This window comes from Terrapene carolina, unplaced genomic scaffold, assembly GCF_002925995.2.
Source record: "Terrapene carolina triunguis isolate 2854851 unplaced genomic scaffold, T_m_triunguis-2.0 Scaffold66, whole genome shotgun sequence".
Classification (NCBI taxonomy): domain Eukaryota; kingdom Metazoa; phylum Chordata; order Testudines; family Emydidae; genus Terrapene; species Terrapene triunguis.
This window is the reverse complement of record NW_020664417.1, coordinates 19081871-19103858: the sequence shown is the minus strand read 5'-3', so window position 1 is coordinate 19103858 and position 21988 is coordinate 19081871. Positions and strand designations below refer to the sequence as shown.

The following is a 21988-nucleotide window of genomic DNA, read 5'->3' as shown; positions in this document are numbered from 1 at the left end:
TTCAGACCTACATGGGTTTATTGTAATAATCTAAGTATGAAATTCAATCTTGAATATTAACTGATGATGTCCATTTCATGCTTAGAAACTGCCCTTTCTTACTCAGATTTGGGGCATTTCATTTTGTGGGTTTCTTTCTGACTGTGGGAGAACACTAATGAAATAAAAACTTCAGAAATATACATAAATTGATACTCCATCTTTATTTTTAAACTTCAGGCTTCTTACTGGTGTGTGTTTTAAACTATTACTGTACGAGTAAGAAAAAGGATTTCGAGAGTGTAGACGATGCCCTCTGCTGGGAAACTGGGCACATTATGTTTTAAATTTCTGAGATACTTTGTTTATATTCTCACATTGGCAGGTGTACCATAAAAAACCATTCTCTTCAAATTCATTTTAGGAAAACTGTATCTCTTTTCGGGTTTTAGTGGTGGAAACCAAACCCTTGATCAATGTACCAGTGTAAACACGGACTACTGACAGTATTTTTTTCATTCTCATATTATGCTTTCAAGTGTATCTTGTTGATGCTGGCAGCAGTTCTGGGCCAAATATTTACTTCTCTCACACAACCCTGGTGGCTGCAGTTGGGCTTCATGTGTGTAATTGGTGGGAGAAATAATTCCTAGTGTCTAAAACTAGTTACCGTCATTAAATGATAGAAGCACTATCAGTGTCTGCCATCTAATGCTGGTAGTGCTTTTAGCATCCACTGTGAATAGTAATGTTAATGATCCTCTACCCTCCCCAGAGGAGAGCGCAATGTGCTGTCCCAGAGGATGAAAACTGTGCAACATCTGATTGGGATTGCTTGCCCAGGGCATAATCCCACAGCCTGAAATTAAACCTGGCAGATTACGTCCCCTCTAATAAAGTGATGGCTGTCTCAGGATTGCATCTTTAATTTTACAGTTCAGTCATTAAAATCCAAACATCGGTCTCTTTGGAAAGTTGCGTTACCTTTGTCATACTTGCTATTTATAATTGATTTAGGAAAATGTATAGTTACATTATATGTAGATTTGTTTTTAATTTGTTGTCCTGATAATGTGTAGTATGTGTTTATCGCTGTAGTCTTTGCAGAAAACTACATACATATTAATTTTTGAAAAGAGCATAAAATTCAATTCACACATGTATTCACATTCTGACATATTAATTATGGAGGAGTTGGATCAACTTAGTACCCTAAAAGTTGTCAGTTCATAAAGCTTTTATTTTTCCCTTTGTTTATAATAATCTTTTGGAATAAAACAATATGATATGCAAATAAGTTAAATGTTTTACCCTTAACTCCAAAACCAAAACTGATTGTTTATAAAATCAACAAACACATTCCTTTTAAATAACTGATGAAAAAATGTGTGGAAGGGGAATGTTAAAAGCTTTTAGTATGTAACTTGAGAAAATATTGAAAATAATCAACTTGGAAAACAAAGAAGGAAAATAAAGGTGATTATGCATCAAATGCAGAGATGTACAGGGAGAAAAAAGCCTGGGCTCTTTGAAGTTACAAAGGGGGAGCAATGACTGATGCAATGGAGACATCAGAAAGAGCTATTCTGATTTTAATCTGTGAAATAATACAGCAGAAAAAATTAGCATGTCGATTGAAAGCGGGAAACATTTAAATGTTAATGTAGAAGTTGGTGACCTGGTTCAGTATACCAAAATCCCGTCCCCGTTTTTATATTTAAATTATGGTTTGGAACAATGGACAGCATATTTGTATCTATGCTGCACAAATTTTAAACAGTGTTAAAGAGTTGTACAAGAAGGGTAGTCTCAAACATACTTCTGACACTACCATTCCACATATAAGTGCATTAAACTGTTTTTACTAATAATTTTACTAACATGTTTGAAACCATTTTCAAAAATGGTTTAACTCTCAAAAATTAGAAAATGTCAGATTTAGAGTTGCCTACACAATCTTAACTCATTCCCCTTGTGCCTTTGCATTGTGATACAGTCATTAATTACACAGTCATGTACAATTTTTTCCATGGGACCCCTGCCTTTTTCAGGACGGACATACAAGAGGGCAGAATTAAAGTCTCATAAGCAACCATGATCTGGCATTACTTAATTTTCAAGAGCTTGACTGCAACCTAAATAAGGGTCTTATTACATAGTTTTTTGTATGTAATATATACTTTACTAATTACTCAATTCAAAATCCTCCTCTTCAGTTTTCCTCTGTCCCCCAAGCCCTCTTAGGAACTTAGCAAGGACAACAAAACATAACTAATTTGGAGTTTGCAACCCCAAGCATTTTGTAGACATGAGTTAATAAATAAGTAAATTAGAGTAATCAAAATTTTTTACCCCTGATTTCAGTGGCAAGTTAGGACACTTCTGAAAATCCCACACTGTCTCTGTCGCACCTGACTCAAACAATGTTGTTGAAACCCTGGCACACTGCCTAATGGAGATTAATACATGGATGAGGGTTAGCTGGCTGAAGCTTGATCCAGATAAGACTCATGTGATGCAGATAAATTAGAGGAAGAACCAGAAGATATGGTGGGGTTGACATCTCCACATTTAACTGAAGGTGTGTGCCCACCATTTGTAACTCATGATTGGAATCTGGGATCTGTGTTGGATGATCATATAACTGCAGTGTCTAGGAACAGTTTTTACTATTTGCTTCTAGCTAAGAGATTGTGCACTAATTTCTTTTGGGTGCAGACCTTGCTACAGTTCCATGCCTTTGTCACTTAAAGACTGGCTTATGCCATGCAGTCCGACAGGGTTGTGCTTAAAGCCAATTCGGAAATTTAAGCAGATGCAGTTCATGGCAGCATACCTAGTACAGTATGTGGTGCTTTATAGTGGCAATGCATGTCGCTGGTGCTTCATGTTCTGCACTAGCTGCATATTGGTTTCCATATGGAATTTAAGGGGTGATCACACCATCTTTTTTCCCTATCCCATAGCATTGCAGTGTGATCAGTGGAGGAGCTCAAGTTGAATCCCCCTTGTTTTAAGACAGGGGCAGGCGGTAGATTGTTCTCTGTGAAGAAGTTCCAGCCCTGGCCTGACGACCTTCAGGACACCCAGTGAGGTGTATTTATTTGCTCTGGCTTCTGTGGAGGGTGAGGTTTGATAGGGGTTAGATCTGTGTGCGAGGGAGGAATTCAGTGTTTCATGTGTGTGAGGGGGCTCTTTTGTTTTTGAGGATAAGGCTGCTGTGCTATTTTTAACTTTTGTGGAAGGTGATAGTGTGTGTCATGAATGCTTAGAGCCTTGAATATTGTCCTTTTTAAAAACTGTAGAAAACCAAATAAATAAATACAAAGGCCAGTTCTCTTTGTTTTCTTTTGGTGGCAAGGTGTAATAAATTGCCTTAAACAGTGCCAGATTGCATCTAGTGTGTTTCTATCCATATTCTGTGGACTGAGGAATTCATTGCTGTCTCTCCCACACTGCCTTGACCAACAAGTGTATTCCTTTACCCAGACCTGGAAGCACAGTGTAGAAGGGTTTAATGGCTATTAGCCAGGATGGGTAAGGAATGGTGTCCCTAGCCTCTATTTGTCAGAGGGTGGAGATGGATGGCAGGAGAGAGATCAATTGATCATTACCTGTTATGTTCACTCCCTCTGGGGCACCTGGCATTGGTCACTGTCGGTAGACAGGATACTGGGCTGGATGGACCTTTGGTCTGACCCAGTATGGCCATTCTTATGTTCTTAAGGGTGAGGATGGAGTAATTCAGTTTCCAAGCTCTTTCAGTCATTGGTCTCTGCTGAGATTGCCAACAAAGTTGGCTCCCACACAGAGCTGTTTTCATTAACCTGCTCCATACTAATAGAAATACTGACCATTGAGGATTGAATAAAATGATGCTGTGGTCAGAGACAAGGCATTTACATTTTTAATCCTATTATACCTCATCCCAGCAAAGCACTTAAGCAGGTGCTTAACTTTAAGCATGAGTAGAGCCATTGAAGTTAGTGGGGCTACACCCATACTTAAGTGCTTTCCTGGATCAGAGCTTTGATTATCAATAATTTTTTGTTCTTTCCAGTGCTGTTTCTGAAGACAAATTAAAGACTATGTACAAAGAAAAGTTCGTTGATTGATAGTCCCCACGTACAGGTGTCACTGACTGCCTGTAATGATGGCGAAAAAGGACATGGCAAATTTGTGGGCTAAGATTTCTAAAGAAAGTCTGCCTGACTCATTGCCTCACTACAATAACGCACTACACCTCTTTCACTAGGTGCTTCTCTACAGCTTGGCCTGCCTTATATATCCATTAACATCACCTGTTTCCTAATGATTAGCCATCATGGCTGTAAAATTCTTTATGCTACTTCCTCTTGCTATCCAGTTTTGCAGCTGATTACATGTAGTGAGGGTGCATGTTCCATCAGAGAAGAAAACCTCTTCCAGTAACCAAGATGGGGTAATGCTATACTGGAGGAAGCATATACAGAAAACCAATGTGATCTCTTTTTGAACATTTTCTTTGCAATGGAAATATGGTAAAATGCAGCTCTCTGTACCTGTTCTCTGTTTTAAAAAAAATTAAAATATAACTAGCTATCTTAACTGTGACATATTTTGTGATCCTTACTGTAAAGAGAAGTGCATTGACAAGTTTATAATGTGACTGATTCTATGCAGAATCATACTTTGTATCAGTGTTTCAGGTCAGGCTGTGGTTCCCTGCCCCCATCCTTCCCACTAAAATCATTGAAATATATTCAGTCAGTCTTTCACATCAGAGGTGTAAATGGATTTCTTGAAAGTTTTTCTGCAGATCGCAAACGGCAGTCACTTTACAACTTAGATTCCATTATGGGCTGCACAGAGAGAGCTTAACATTCCACCCTAACTTTGAGGATGCTAAAACTGTGTAATGACCTTGCATCCACAAGGGCAGATGCTCAGCTTTTGCTGGAAGTGCTAATCTACAACCTGTTTATCTCCATACACTATGTGCTTGACAGCACTTGCTCAGAAAGTGAGGTAGGGAAAAGAGTAGTCAAATTTAGTTTTTTCTTCCTGGTGGTGTTTGTGTGCAATGGACTAGAAATGAGATATTTCCCTTTTTAGTTTCCTTTGTGGCATTCAGTAACTGTTGCTGCAGCAATGTAAGATTATAGTTCACATCCTGTACTTAGAGTACTTCTATCTCTGATTCAGCCTATTAGCATTTCAGTAGAGTAACATATAAATTGGACAGTACTGAATAGCTATCATTTTCCTATTGTTCTTTGAATTGCTTATTCTAGAATGAACCAATGTTTTGGTGTTATCTCCTAAACTTAAACCTTTGTCTATAATCTTTACTAGTTGCTTTTAGATTGGTACACATTAATTTCACATTCTGTGATATCTATGGATTCAGAAATATCATACTGTTGGGTTATGAATACTTTTAAGGAGAGCTGCTTAATGAAAAGATATATGGCTTGAAGTGTCCATAGTTTTAATTTAAATCTTTGCATGTGCTGGAACTGATACTATTTATCTAAGTAAAATGTTAACTTCAAATAACTATTTTCTTCTTAAATTTGGGCCAGACATCCCCTAAGATAATTGTGGGTGGCTCCTCTGAACTTCCTTGGGTACTGATTGTGTAAAACTGAGGGCAGAATTTGACCCTATAAATATTGATTGTGTAGAGACCACATGTACCTCATTTCTGAGTTTATTAAGGTCACCAGAGCTGGTCATAAACCTTATCCTAAGAATTGCTAGAATTACGTTTAGGAACAATTTTTTTAACAAACCAGTCAGTCAAGAATCTGACATGTACAGGGATATTTCAACTCCACGTCCACCTTTACATTATTACAAAAGAGGTAATTTTTCTTTATATTGTGCTTGTTTAGAATTAGCAGCAGCAGCAATAGTATTGTGGTAGCATCCAAAGGAACTAATCACTATCAGGACCCTATTACACAAGGTGTTGTGCAAAGCCATAGGAAGAGACTAGGGTTACCATATTTCAACAATCAAAAAAGAGGACACGGGGTGCCGCCCTAGCCCTGCCCCAGCCCCGCCTCCCTCAGAACCCCCCTACCTGTCCGCTGACTGCCCCCTCCTGAGATCCCCCCTACCCTAACTGCCCCCAGGACCCCACCCCCTATCTAAGCCTCCCTGCTCCCTGTCCCCTGACTGCCCCAACCACTGTCTACACCCCCTTCTCCCGACAGCCCCCCCAGAACCCCCGACCAATCTAACCCCCCCGTTCCCTGTCCCTTGCCTGCCCCAACCGCTCTCTACACCCCCTTCTCCTGGCAGCCCCCCCCAGAACCCCCGACCAATCTAACCCCCTGTTCCCTGTCCCTTGCCTGCCCCCCCACCAGGCAGAGGGAGAGCTGCGGGCTCCATGTGGAGCCAAACACTGTTCCACGCTGCTCTGCGGGGGAGGAGGGAGCGGGGGAGGGGGAGGGACTCTGGCTGCTAGAGGCCCCAGTGGCTGCGAGCGGCTTTCAATCAGGCCCAGCCGTCCAATCAGCCGCACCGCACTCTGCATGAGGGGAAGGGGGAAATCCCGGACATTTCTACTTTATTAGAAATCCCCCCCGGACGGCCATTTAAAGCTGAAAAAGCCGGACATGTCCGGGGAAACCCGGACGGATGGTAACCCTAGAAGACACAGGCCCTGTCCTGAAGAACATAGTTGAGTAAGTGAAAAGGAAGAGACCACCCCTACCCAGACTCACCAGAAGCACAGTCATTTAACCTCTCCTTACATTCTTCCTAAATGAGACTTCTCTTGGCAAAAGGGAATCCCCACGTGGTATAAAGCCAGCAGAGCTGGCTCTGTAATACCCATTTCTGGACCCAAACACAGGGGGCTTCTCTGGGGTGGGAGGTGATGTGCCCAAAGCTGATTTGTGTCCTGAACCAGCACCTCCACACATGGCGAGGAGTTAGTCAAATTCGCAGGCTGCTACAGGAGTGGGGACGTGGCCCCACCACCTCCCTGCTGTCTTTGGGATGATGTACAACCCCAGGCACATGGACAGAGCAGTCACTGCATTGCTCCATCACAAACCTTCTGTCTGTCTCACACAGGCTGCCCAGGATGAGAGATGTCATGGACACCCCTCACCATGCAGTCATACAAGCCACCTTTCTGCTCCCCAAATTTTATTGCTGGCCGAGCCGTAATTCAGCACCTTAGAGTAGCCTTGTTACACCAGTGGACTGTTCCACTGGAGGAATTATTAGAGTGCAAGTGTTTTGGGTACATCACCTCCACCCCTGACAATCCGCCTGTGCTTGGGTCCAGAAGTGGGTGTCATAGAGCTGGCTATGCTAGCTTTATACCATCTGGGGATTCCTTTATGCCGGGGAAGATTCAGGTACTTGGCAGTGTGAAGTATTTGTTAGTACACAGAAGGGGAAGAGGGGGAACTAGCCCATATACTCAACAGTGTCTAATACAGGGGTTCTCAAACTGTGGGTCAGGACCCCTCAGAGGGTCACAAGGTTATTACATGGGGGGTCGCAAGCTGTCAGCCTCCACCCCAACCCCCGCTTTGCCTCCAGCATTTATAATGGTGTTAAATATATAAAAAAATATTTCTAATTTATATGGGGGGATCGCTCTCAGAGGCTTGCTATGTGAAAGGAGTCACCAGTACAAAAGTTTGAGAACCACTGGTCTAATAAAACTCTACGAGTGTGTTATGTGACACATTATACTGGAATGACCGCATTACATTCCCTCTATAAGTTGTTCAAGATAGGCCATCATTTCAGGTGTTGTAACAACTACTTTTCAGAATATCTGCTCAGCTCTTATTACATCCCAAGCTCCTTGCCTGCTGCTTCCTGCACCACAAATTTTGCCATCCTTGAACACCCGTTTGTCTGCTTCTCCCACAAACATTGCTGCATTTTCTTTCACGCTGCTCCTCACACAGGGAATGCCATCCCTGAAGTAATCCTTAAAGCCATCCTTCCAGGATCCACCTCTGCTTGGACACTCAAAACAAGACAGCTGACAAATGATGGCTATATTGAGAAGCCATCAAAGACAAGATATATCATTTATTTATTCCAAGAAATACTTTAAAATAATGTGTAACTTTCAAGTTGATGCAGCTAGCCTGTTACCTTCTGTTCTTATTCCTCTTTTCCTTGTCCTTTGTCCCCTCCTGTTGTTTCTCACTTGTTGCATCTTGTTTTAAACAAGGCACTTCAGAGCAAGAACTGTGTCTTCCTGTTTGTTCATAAGTGTCTAGTTCAATAGTTTCTCCTGCTCGGGGCCTGTTGACACTGCTGTAATACAAATGCATCATATAAAGAGGGAGTTTTATATTGGATTTTAACAGCTTTGAAGAGCCAGAGTAAAGCTGAATTATGACAAAAAAAATTACCACTGCTTTTAACTTGTATTTTTCACTTGGTTGAAACCAAGAATAGGTGGAAAAACTATCATTCTAGATTTGTATAAGTGGGTTGGCATCTTGCCCTTGGAAAATATATAGAGTTTGTGAGTGGGTCTCATTAAGAGAATCTGATAAATATTGGGAAGAAAAATAATCTTTTTGTTTACAAAAGAAGTTCTAAGTGGGACTTGTGAATGAATATGCATTAAATGACAAACTGCTTTTATTAAATCATGAGAAAATATTGAAGTATGACAGAGGGGTGAGAGAGAAGTATCACTTTCAGCTATGAAAGTGAAGCATGTCATGTTAACTCCCAACCCAAACAATTCATTTTAAGATTTGCTTTCATGAAACTTAAAATCTTGTATTTTGTCCAATCATGAGCCTTAAACCTGTTCCCTGTCAGTGAAGAAAACAAATCTTTTGCCTGTCTCTGCCTGGGGGATGTGGAGAGCTGAGGTGGTCCTGTGTGACTAAATTAGATGAAAGACTTGCCTTCTTCCACTGAGACATGGAGTCTAATCAAGTGAAATGAGTTTTGAGATCTCAGCCCATTTCCTAGGGGATATTAGTTTACATTACAAAATCAGGACACCTAATTCATCACAGCTGATGGAGCTTTTGCTCAAGAGAGGACCATGAATTAGGCAGCATGGGACTGAACCACCTGTCTCCCCGACAGGAGGGGCAGCTTAACCAAGTGAGAGTACAACATATTGGTGGGGAAATCTTCACAAGATACTGGTCTGAACTTCTATACTGTATTGTGTATATTTTGAGAAAGGAAGTCTTCAGTCTAAAAAGGAGAAAGCTAGATCTAAGGAATATCATTTAAACTTCTAGTTACAGTGAGTAGAAATTATTCCTATACAGATGTTAAAGAATCTATACAGTAAGGAATGAAGTTAAATGTTTCCTTTCTTTATCACTTAGCCTCGCGTTAATTTAACAAAATTTCTGTATTTCCATACATCAGGGTTTAAGATTCTACTTTCCTGGCTAATAAAACATTATCTTTTATTTCTTCCAGGGTATCGTTATAACTCCACTGCTACTGCTGCTTTTTGTGAGTATTTTGATATTAAGACTCTAATCCCTTTTTTTAAAGTAACTTACCACTTATTAAAAAATATACTTTAAACCAGAAGTTTCATTGATTTTACATTGTGTTGATACTCAAAAGGGATTGTGGTCAGTATTTGGGACAAACTTCTTCCTAACTGGTAATAAATAAAAATGTGTCACAGCAAACACAGTGCCCACTGCTTCCTGTTATAAGGGGGTGTGAGCCTTCTCATCTGACTGTATCACAAAAGCATATGCTGTCAGACATGCTGAGCCAAACACACATGTCTGCAATGACAAAATGCTTACCCCAGTAGGAGAGCTATCTTATAGCATGTGCTGGGGTAGCATGGGATCATAATGAGCCAAAATGGGCCTGAAGCCTGTTGACTGTTTGGCCAGATAAATGCAGCCTTACATTTGGGCAACTAAAACCTATGGGTATTTTTGTATTAGAGGTGTGTGAGAGATTGGAAAGGGGATGACAAATTACTGAAGCCATTGGGCGCCACTAACAAGAATCTTGTTGACTCTTGTTTGTTCAAGTCTTACTCAGTAGTTGGTCATCAGTCAGAGCCTTGGTTACTTACAGTTCATGGAAGCAGACAGAGATCTGGTTCCAAGTGATGTTTATTAGTCATTACACAGTGAGTGACCCTGTAACAGGCTGGCAATGTTTTCCTGAAATACCTAATATCAGTTAGTAGTTGTTGATCCTGCTGGCAACAGGATACATGGGTTTCACTGAATCACTGAGGTATGTTGCTCTCTGGGGAGAGGAGATATAGGGCATGGGCTGAGCAGTCCTGAGGAGCGGCCAAGCCTGTCACAAAGGTTCAAGTTGAACTTTGTTGTCTTGCTGTTAATTTCTGTATTATGACAATCAAACCCCTGGAAGGGGTTGTAAGTATGGACTCATGGTGTGTGAACTGTGTTTTAGTGTAGGTTATGAAAGACACCTGTTCACAGAAAGAGCTGATCTGATTTCTTGATAAGGAAGAAGGAAGGAACTGCTTCCGGATGGTCTGCTACTGCTCTCCTCATTCTCTGCCCCTCTTCTGCTCTCCCTGATAGATGGAGATTCTTCCAGGGGGTGGACTTACAAGACCAAAATCCCATTTTAAAAAGACAAAACTTTTGGTTTTATTACCTTGAACATGAGCATGTTTTTCACTTTCTAAGTGACGTCTTGAACCCTTGTACCCTGACTGAAATAGGATATTTTGGAAACAGAACCTGGGGGAAGGTGCATTTTTTCGTAAAACCTGAAATTTATTTAATTTTTCAATGGTACAACTTTTGAAACAAGATAAAGGCTTGGTTTATGTCAGTGACATCTCTTTATGGGCAAATAAAAGATTAGGTAACAAAATACTCCAGCCAGCTAGTGGTCAGCCGTAACCTTTTTCATCTTGTAGCAAGTGGTAAAAGTCTCTAATGTTCAGGAAGAAATAAGAGCCATAGAGTATGCATATGTGCTGAAGATACTAGTGTAATACAGTGCCACTTAACTGTGTATTATTTACCGTACTGTTTGTAGCACTCTGAGCTGTTTGCTCTCCTGAAGAAAAAGAACACTAATTCACTTCTTAACAAAGCTCTAAACAAAATGTGTGGCTGCACTAAAATCTGCAAAAGCTGCAGATGCTTTAATTATCACAGTGTCCAAAACACAAGCCATGATTCTGTGGGATTTATTGATGTGTAAAAGTCTTGTGTGTGACAAGGGATGATTTGTCCTTTGATACTTTATTCATATTGGATGGGATTTTCAAAAACTCAGCACCAAGGTAAAACTCTCATTGGCTTCAATGGGAGCAGAGTTAAGCCAACACTGGTTGTCTTTATGTTGACTTCAATGGGCACTGAATGGTTTTCAAAAGTACTTCAATGGGCTTTGGATTAGGCCTATGATGCCCACTAGTGTTAATAAAGCAATGGCCATGCTCCAACAGAGTAATAATACTATCATTAGAATACTATATTATAGTAATAATATTTATAAGACTACCATAAGCTCTTTAAGCTCTTTAAGTCAAGGCCTGTATGTGTAAACAGTGCCTAACGCTTTCTGAGTGCTACCAGAATACACATAAATTATTATTTATTAACTTGTTCTTTTGTTTTCTTTAGATAGCTTGGCCCTAGATGGTCATGGTTTAAATTCTCCCCCCCGCCCACGTGCCCCATGTTAATTTCTGACAGTATATAATGTTTTGAACTGCTTCCTTTGTTTGTAAATGTCTGTTAATGTAATCATGAATCATTTTAACATTGTTAAAGACATGTTGAAGAACACAAATGGAAGAAGAGTGAAAGCTTGTTATAAATTATACATTTCCTGCAAATAATTTATTTCCCTAAATGAATGGTGTTAAATATAAAATTGTCAGTCACATTTCTGAAGAGAATACTTCTGCTACCAAACTTGTTATAAGCTTATTTAGCAAAATGGTCAGAGATTTGAAGACTGATTTTATGAAACCTCATATATTGTACCCTCAGTTAGCAGACTTTATCTTTGTAGGTACCCTTTGTTAGATTTTAAAGGATAGCAACCCTCATAAGCGTCACTGATTACCACTGTAATAGGAAGCTATAGAACCTTGGCTTCCAGCTGCATTAAACACCGGTATTGTTGTCCTCATTATAACTATTATTTTTAACACTTATGATGTTGGATTCCCAGGGATGGTGTTATAAATGGGAAGTGTACCATAAACAATACATAATTAATATTCACATTTGCATTCATATATGTGATGAGCAGAAAAGGGTTGAAACATAAAGCATTCTAAGATCCATTGGTTGCAAGTTAACATGGGAATATGCCATTCTCCTTTCTTTGCAACATTTTGCAAGGTTTTATTAAAGAGATATGGGACCCTAAATACTAGAGCACACATGACAAGTTCCTATTCTCCTTGTGTCAGGTTAGATATTTAAGTGAAACCAGTAGTGGCAGTACAAAGTAATCAAGATTTTTAAACTGAAGAGCCAAGTTTTTAAGCTGTTTTTAAAAAAAACAATTCAGCAAAAAAGTAAGCTAGGAATTTTCATAGACAAGAAGAAATCTCCTTTTGGGGGAATTTCTCTACTAATGATGAATAATTGTCACAATGTAGAATTTAGAGAGTTCATAGTTTAATTCCCCAGGATTTGTCCCATCACGTGGGTATGGAGCAGTACCTTATGTTTACAATTATCTTATTACTTTCTTCTCTGTTTTCAACTAATGTATGTACTTTTCCCAGTAGCAGTAATGATACTACATTTATAATAATCACCATTCATCTAAATGGATTGCATAGTGCCTTACAAACTTTGCTGTCTGGTTATAGAAGCTGTATCCTTTGCTGTGAATATTGAAATAACTGCCACCTCCTCTCAGTGAAACAGAGTACATGTTAATAGCACACAATAATGATGAACAACAGTTTGTTAGGAAATGATGAACAATATGTAGTGAAGCAACAGAGAGAATTTAGGTAAGCAGAATGTAATTACTTGAATCCCAAATCTGGCACCCCTATTCAAGTTGATTAGCATTGTATTTCTTGAATAGGTTTTTTTTGACTTGCAGAGTACAATTCTACTTAACATGAGTAAGGGTGCAGGAATCAAGCCCTCAACTTACAATTTGGCTGGAATACTAAGGCTAACACCTATACTCTTGTGAATGTTTATTATTTGAATTCTAAAAAATATGCTGCCATTGCCAAAGCATCTGGGCGCATTTACATTAATAAAAGACAGTTAAACAAATTGTAACATCATGCTGTGAAGGTAATAGTGCTGTGATCTCTTTAATAACCTCAAGTTGTCAGCACCATTGTTGTTATGTCTCATCTGAAAGACAGAAGCACAGCGCCCTGGAACAATTTTAACTACATCATCACTCCTGTGTCTCCTTAAAATATAACATCATTAATACAGTGTGTGTGTACTGTGTGTTTATATTTGTGTCTATATCTTTGTTAAGGACTAGACTGTGCCTTGTAAGCACTGCCCCAGGTTAGGGAAGAGCTGGATGCCTCAGGGAAACAGTCTTTTGGAATTCCCCTGGGAGCAGGGAGAGCATAGCTGTTGTGTCACAAGTGCGATGTTCTATATGAAAATGGCTCTGCCCCTCCTCTCAGGGCCCCCTTGGGATGGATAGCACCACTATCCTCTCTGGTCCTGCCCTTGGATGAGTACATGGACTTGCAGTTATGCTCAGCTGAGGAGGTTGGAAGCTCCTTATATTTCCCCAGCTCTTATGCCCCTATTCAGGGGTAGAACAATATAGCACTGAGATTTTACTTTGCTACAATAGTGCAGGGGTGCTGACATAATAAAACATAGCTAATTAATCACCATGTATTTGGTACCACAATATAACAAATCATTTGAATGTTTATGAAAACAAAATATTACTTTGTTTTCTTTTTGCACTTTTTTATGGTATTACATTACAACTCTGCCATGGTCTTGAAATTATTGCCACTATTGTGCATGAACGGATGTTAGGTACTCTCTTTAATTTATGGAAGTATAATTGGTTGGATAACAAAGTAACAAATACAAAGATGTATGAATCTATATATCTTTACTGAAGTCCCCAAAGAAATGTTGGGCCAAGTGTGTATTTTACATTCTTGAGTACGTCAGTCTTCAAAGCTTGCCTGCAAAACCACTTAAACACGAAATGTTAAAAAGCCCTTGCAACACTCATGTACATTTGTGAAAATATACTTAGCAAAACTCCATGTCACTGTCATGTACTACTTCTGTATTTGCCATAGTACCAAAGGTGATTACCGTGATACAGATGTTGAAATAGAAGCTTTTCTACTTCCTAATCAGCTTGCTCATTCTACTTGATTTATTCAGTGATTTTTTCCTAAGTTCTGTATTTTATATTAGTCATTTTGATGGTGTGCTTGTGAATAGTGATGCTACAAATATTAGAATATAGCAGGGGTCAGCAACCTTTCAGAAGTGTTGTTCCGAGTCTTCATTTATTCACTCTGATTTAAGGTTTCACGTGCCAGTAATACATTTTAACATTTTTAGAAGGTCTCTTTCTATAAGTCTATAATATATAACTAAACTATTGTTGTATGTAAAGTAAATAAGATTTTTAAAATGTTTAAGAAGCTTCATTTAAAATTAAATTAAAATGCAGAGCTCCCCGGACTGGTGGCCAGGACCCGGGCAGTGTGAGTGCCACTGAAAATCAGCTTGCATGCCACCTTCGGCACGCGTGCCATAGGTTGCCTACCCCTGGAATATAGCATAACTGAAAGAATCAAGGCTTAGTCAAGGGGAGAAAACTTCAGTTTAAAAAACATGGAGAAAAGAACTACTGAAAAGGAACATGAGTAAAACTACATATTGCCATAAATATTAAAGTTTTATTATCTTTTAATATTTGCCTTATGTTAACCGTCTTTAAATGAAACTACTATTCCCCAAAATGCTGGATTTCTCAGATTTTCAGGAAAAAAAACTTCCTGGATTTCTTTGCACTGTACTTTGTTTCCTTATTTCCCTGGTAAAATATCTTCCCTTTTTCGGTATCATAGAACATACACACATTCATTTTTTGTGAGTTCTTGACAAGTGAAGGCTGATTGCCAGTAAACTGAAGAATGAATTGTTAAATAATATATTAATAGCCAAGAAGACATTGAAGTTGTTAAGGAAGTTGTGGCTAATGTATGTCACTGGTGTGTGACGACAGGTTGATTGAGAGAGTGGGGAAGACCATACAGGGCATTAACTGTTTACAGGTCAATTCTTTCATCTGAATGATTTAAAGTGCACCATCTTCTTTCTACCTTGTTTATAATATCTATTATGTATACAGATTAATTTCCTCCTTAATCTCAGTGGGTACTATGGGCTTGAGCCAGAGCTCATTGAAATAATCAGTGGAAATCTTTCTATTGACTTCAGTGAGCTTTGCATCAAACTCTGTGTACCTTGTGTCAGACTAACTTTTGACTGCCTTACATTATACTTCTTTTTTAGTGGCCAAAGAACAACAGAGATCCTCCCATCCCCTAACACATATATAGATAATTGCACATCTGCCAGGGTACAGGAATCTAAAATCTGTAAAATTTCTGTGGAGGACTTTCTAGTCCACTTGGCTCTACTTTTGTAATTGTATACCAGAGATCATTTTAAAACACATGGAGAGTCTCTTAAAGATGTCTTCTGCCTATTAAACTAAAATTTGCCTTTATGGCTGATAGAATACATTTACCTCTAAATAGAAAACTCACAAAATATTGCAGGAGTCTGCAAATTGCACCACAAACTCAAAAAGCCAATGACCCTTCCAGTCTGTCATCTCTTCTTTTTACCACCTTCCCCACCCTTGTTATCTTTGGTGAGGCTTGCACAGATTCTCGGGGTACATAGCAAGGGAGAAGGCTCAAGCTGGCTAACAGTGTACTTAGTAGACACTAGGACACAGCCTGGAAAAACATGTTAAGTACAAGAAAATGCTGTAGAGCGGAGCCCAGAGTTTCTCTGAAGTGGACTCAATACGGGCAGCAAATGTGGCCTGGATTGTAATTTGGTACGACTGGCAGGAGTTGTTTCTTCTTAGTCTGTGGCAGTTCTGGGTGCAGCCTCTTCCTTGGGGAGGACACCCCAGCTGTGATATCTGCCCTGGCAGCCAAAAAAAAAAAAGATTGACCAGCTGGCATGTGGAGGTAGGATAGGATTGGAAGTGCAGAGTGTTCTCATTTTCATGCAAGGAGGATTTCTTTATACAACCAAAGTTAAATATATCCTATCACTTCAGGCTCAGTCAGTGTCTCTGCTGTGAACTCTGCTATAAACAAACCCACTAAATAATTTGGCAGGTGTTGTTAAAATTGGCAGTCTCTGGAGCAGAGAGGTCTAGGGCTGGAGTAGCAGGAGCATTGCAGGTCAAGTTTAAGTACTGCACGGTGACAGGATTGTGTAGAGAAACTCACCTGGAACTTGCTCTCAATATGGCCTTACCCGGCAAACCCTTATTCTGAGTGTTCATTCCTTACTCATATGAGTTATCCCGTTGAAGTTAATGAGACTATTTAAGTGAATAGGGACTACTCAAATTGGTCCCCTTGTCTGATTCAAGTTAGTGCTTCATGAGCCTGTGCTGTTAATGAGCACCATATTCAGACATAGATATCCGGAAGAGCACAGGCTATACAGTATATGTAAACAAGCTGTCCATTAAATAAAAATCATATGTTGGTGCAAAGAATTAATGTTTTAAGATGAAATACACTGACAAATCAATTTTTCAATATTTTGAAAGACAAACTTTTGATGAGATGTGATTAAATGCTAAACTTTATCTCCACAATTTATTTTCCATTTAACTTATTACATAAGTGATAAGAAAATCCAGTCACATTTTTACAGCTAAAAATATGTGATTGGTATTCTTTTATTCCCAAAGTTGTTTAAGAAATGTTCCTTCTATTTGGCTTTCTCAAAAAAAAGGTGGGGGGGCAGCTCATTCTTAGGTGCTGGGATTATGATGTTAAGGAGCGTATACAGCCAGCCGCTCTCCCATTAACATAAGATTTTTAAGATTTGGAAAAATTTGAATGGCTCCTTATTTCCACCCCCACCCCCACCCCCCCGACCCCCATTTTAGCTCATTTTAGCTCTCTGTTAATAGATGAGACCATAAGTGCCAAAGTACAGTAAAGTCTGGAAACAGCAAGTGCAGGTGATCAAGAAGGAACGTGTTCTTGTGAGATTTCCAGTCTAATTTTGCATACTATGTATGTCCAGATAGTTTTGATAAGGCTTAGCTAAGCATCATCTCAGAATCAGAATCATCCGAGATTCACTTATCAGTGGCCATATTGTGTCAGTGATCAGGGGCTGAAAAGTGTACTTGTCCTAGATGAATGAGAATTCCTCCTTCCTTCTGTCTTCTGTATCCTCTGGGCATAGATTCAGGGTCAGCTCTTCAATGGAGCTGTGATAGTTTATACCAGCTGAGGACCTGGCCAGTTGTCTTTAAGCTTATAGTCTTCTGGGACTTGACAGTGATAAAATATAGCCCACCGGTGACGACATTGGTGAGTGGGGAAAGGAAACAAGAAACCAGGAATCTATCTTTGAGGAAGGATTAACCGCAGTACCCTGAGTGGGGGAGAGCAGGCTAGCACTGTAACTAACTACTGTATGTATGAGTAAAAGGCATTAGGATTAAAGATAAGGCCAGGTACATGCACTTGTCAAAAACAGGGGGTGTCAAAGTGGTTATTCACATTTGTGATGAAACAGTTGCACTTTAAAAAGTCTGATTTGGAAGATCATTGCTTTGTATAAAATCATTTGTTTCTCATATGTGATATGTCTCCCTTTACGTCTCCCAACCCTCACCAGCTATAATTCAATTTCCTTTTCTTAAAAAACTTGATATCTGTGCTGACGAGTCCACAACTGCTTTTAATCTGAAGCTTTAAAATGCAGATTCTGTGCTTGGAAATGCTACATTTGAAATAATAGTTTGAAGAGATGGCAAGAATATTGATGTCTAAATGGCTTTCTTTTTCAGCAATATTTTCTATTGTCAGACATCTTTTGATTCTTGACTTGGAATGTGATTATAGACTACATGTAATTGATATAAAACTTTCAAACATTCAGATAAGTCAGTGAATCCTTCACACAAATACAGTGTTGTCACTGTAAAAGTATTGTAGCCTCAGGAAGCAAAGTGAAGGGTCCTGGAATCCTGACCACCCATTTTGATTTACTCCTCTGTGGAGTGAATCCCTGAAGCTGCTTTTAAAGTTTTAAAATCTTCATTTTCACTTGAAAAAGCTTCTTTAAACATACAGTCGTTAATGCTTCTAACTCCCCAGCCCAAAAGTGGTGTCGAAATAGGGTTTGAAAACCTATGAACCTTTTAATGCTTCAAATGTTGTTACAGGGATCATTAGAAGAGCAAATCCAGCCTGGAGGCTGTGTATTGTGTGATGAGATTTTGGTTAATCTGCAGTGGAATTTCTGCAAGGAACCAGGGCTCTACCTCTCTGTTCACATTTGCTTAAAATTGAAGGTTGAAAGGTTCATTTACAAAAAGGATGAAATTCCCCCTTTGGAAAATGCCCAGGCAAGATTCTCCCTGATACTGCAGTCCCAGGTGGGGTCACAGATGCAGCAGCAGCACACGAGCACATGCATACCCAGTATGTGCCACAGCGCGGGCTTCTGTGCCACATCCAAATAGGCTGGTGTAGAAGGAACCACTGGGGAGTTACACAGAGAGTTATTCCGGAACAGCTATTCCTGGTTAACGCCATGTGTGGATGTTTTCATTCCAAAATAAGAATGCCTTATTCAAAATTGGCTAATCCACTATGGAAGTGGATTAAACTAATACAGAATAAGGCACTCTTATTCAGGAATAAGAGCATCCACACATGGAGTTATCCAAGCATAGTTAATCCACTTTAAATTCATACCCCACCTTATTCTGGATTAATTTTCGTATGTAGATAAATATTGGCAGAATTGGGGCTTTAGATTATAAACTCTTCTGGCAGAAACTGTCCTTAATTTTGTAACTTGTGGAACACCACATATATTAATGGGGCTTAACAGTTACATACGTGTGTGTAAATATGTGTGTACACATAGGTAAAAATATACATTAGGACATCAGTCAATATAAGTAAATATTGCAGATCTTTGCTGAGTTCAAAACAGATGTGAAGGAAAGGTTCAATATTAACAATGTATTTTTATTTTTATTTTGTAGCTTGGATCATCCTCTTCTGTGCCTTTTACATCTATATTCTCACAGCTGTTTATGACTGTTGTAGTTCCTCTTATTATTGGACAGGTATGTCTTTTAAATATACTTTTTTTTTTTTAAGAATAAGATAAAGAGGGCTGTCTAAAAAATAAACCGTCAACACAGTATGCTGCCACATAGGGGACAGCCTTAGGATGGTGGAGTCTAATATCATAGAGAAGATACTACAGTGCTCCCTGGAGTCACGTTGATCTTTGTTGAGATTGAGCATCTGACCCTCCCTTCTGCAGACATACACTATTGAATATCGAGAAGAGAGTTTGTGAATATAAAATGGGGGAAAATAGCAGTCCAAATTGATAAACTTGCAGCTCAATGCAAAATGAGCTTTGAGAACACTGTATAGTTCTTTTGTCATATGCGCTTTACCTGGATGATGGAAATAGTTCTGCCTGTGTAATGGCTACTGCTAATTATGTTAATTAAAAAATCCTGTGTTAAAAGAACTTGAAGGTGGTAAAGTGAGGCCATCAAAAATTAGAAAATGCCAGAATTAAGGCTGCCCACACCCTTCTGTACGCACATTATAATACAATCTCTAATTATGTGATCACATTTTTTTCCCCAGAACCTCTGCCTCATTCTGAGCACAGGATGGATGGCTCAGTGAATGAGCAGCTGTTCAATATTTCATTTTAGCCTCATCGTTCAGTGTGTGGCCCCTGCCTTATTTATAGCATGCAATTTAACCTTGCACTGAACACAGAATTAATTTCCTCCTGGGCTTTTGTATTACACTTGTCACTGTAGTATCTGAGTGCTTCACAAACATTAACGAATCTTTAAAACAGCCCTGTGAGATGGGGAGGTTTTATCTCCATTTTACAGATTGTGAACTGAGGCACACAGATTTTTGAGTACCCAAACTGAGACACCTACAGGCTGATTTTTCAAAATACTTACCATTTTATAGCACTTTATGCATTCAAAGCACAACTCCCATTGATTTCAGTTGCAGTTCTGAGCACTCAGTCCTTTTGCAAATCTGGCCAATGGTGCCTCATGCTGGACACCTAGAAAACAAAGAACATGCAACAACTGCCCACCTATGAAAAGTTCGATACAAGTAACTTGCCCAGCATCACATGGGAATCTGTGGCAGAAGCAAAGAGAATCCAGTTCTCCAGGGTGGTATTCAACTGCCTTAAACATGAGACTATCTTTTTTCCTGCAATCCCCTGCCTCTTTCACTATAAACTTTCCAACTTCAGCAATACACATGGACAGGGGTCCTGCAGCCTTATATGCTACACAATTCTGATTCATTTCCTGAACACTGTGCATCCTGTGCACTGGCATCTTCTAACTTTTGAGTGCTTGTCTTTGCAACTTTAACTTTCTTTTAATGGAAGTTTAATGTAATTTCCTATCTTTTCAAAAAGGCAAACTGAAAAAAAAGAAAATTCCATCATGTGGAACCATATTGCTGACCCCCACATGGGTCATCATCAGGGTTCAGACCCTTAGATCGTCCACACAGAGTTCTACCACTTGAGCTAACTAATTATCTAGTGGCAATAGTAGGCAGTTATCCTCTATGTCAGGGGTTCTCAACCCTTTGCTTTCTGAGGCCCTCCCAACATGCTATAAAAACTCCATGGGCCACCCGTGCCACAACAACTGTCTTTCTTCATATAAAAGCCAGGGCCGGCGTTATGGGGTAGCAGGGCAGTTGCCCGGGGCACCACGCAATAGTGGGCACCGCAAAGCTAAGTTGCTCAAGCTTCAGCTTTAGCCCCAGGTGTTGGGGCTCAGGGCCCTGGTCTGCAGTCCTGTGGAGGGGGCTTCGGCTTTCTGCCCTAGGCCCTAGTGAATTTTAATACTGCCCACGCTGGGCGGCCCCCCTGAAACCTGCTTGCAGCCCCCCAGGGGCCCCAGATGCCTGATTACAAACCACTGCTCTAAATGAACCAGGATGGGCAGATGAGAGAGACACTTGGTCACTGGAATGCACAGCTATTTTCTAGAGATCAGAGGGATGTTGAGACTCAGGAATCCTGGGGTCAGTTCCATGTTTGGGAGGGGAACGTGCTGTAGTGATTATAGACCCTTCTGCCCCTAAGCTTCTCAGCTCCAGTCCCTGTCTTTATTTTGGCTCCTGTTCCATCACCACCACCTTCTACACCACACCCCTTTGCATTTGAATAAGATTGCTTCCTCTTTTTTCTTCTTGTTCTAGTTGGGAGAGGGGAGGTCATTGAGAGCATGAGAGACAGTCTCCCTGCCTCTCACTTCTGGTGCACAGCGCCACAGCAATTCTAGCAGCTGGGGGGAGCAACTGTGGGGAAAATGCTTTTTCAGCTTTTACAGCCCAGGGATGGAGCATGCTCAGTTGCTGTGTGAGTGGTGCATGTGTAATCCAGTCGGCATGCAGGAGCTGTGTGTGAAAGGCGCATGCAGATGGAATCTTTGAAGAATAACATTTACAGCCTCTAACAAACCTCTGCTGAGCAGGTGCAAAGTGTGATTTTTTTCGTAGACTTATAACTTGGTCATATTTGAGCAGACTTTCATTGAGACAGCACCAGGCACACCCCCAGACACCAGGGCATCCCTCCTGCCAATTTTCAAGGCCCTGCTCTAAAGTATGGAGGCACGACTAGAACTTCTCTATAAAACAGTGGTGTGGTATGTATGTATAAATAAATAAACACGGCCAAAATAACACCATTTTCCCAAATTTCAGTCTCAGAAATGGCTTGACCATTTTGGTTAAAGTTTT

At 39.9% G+C, this 21988-nt stretch overlaps 1 protein-coding gene across 1 annotated transcript in view; it reads left to right on the top strand.

The window, feature by feature from the left end:
- The window catches only part of SLC10A7 (solute carrier family 10 member 7), a 187813-nt gene that overhangs the window by 120231 nt on the left and 45594 nt on the right, over positions 1 to 21988 (top strand). The window contains exons 6-7 of the mRNA XM_026647842.2: positions 9403 to 9438; positions 19210 to 19293. Coding sequence (XP_026503627.1) covers positions 9403 to 9438; positions 19210 to 19293 — 120 coding nt within the window. The remainder of the gene's footprint in view (positions 1 to 9402; positions 9439 to 19209; positions 19294 to 21988) is intronic.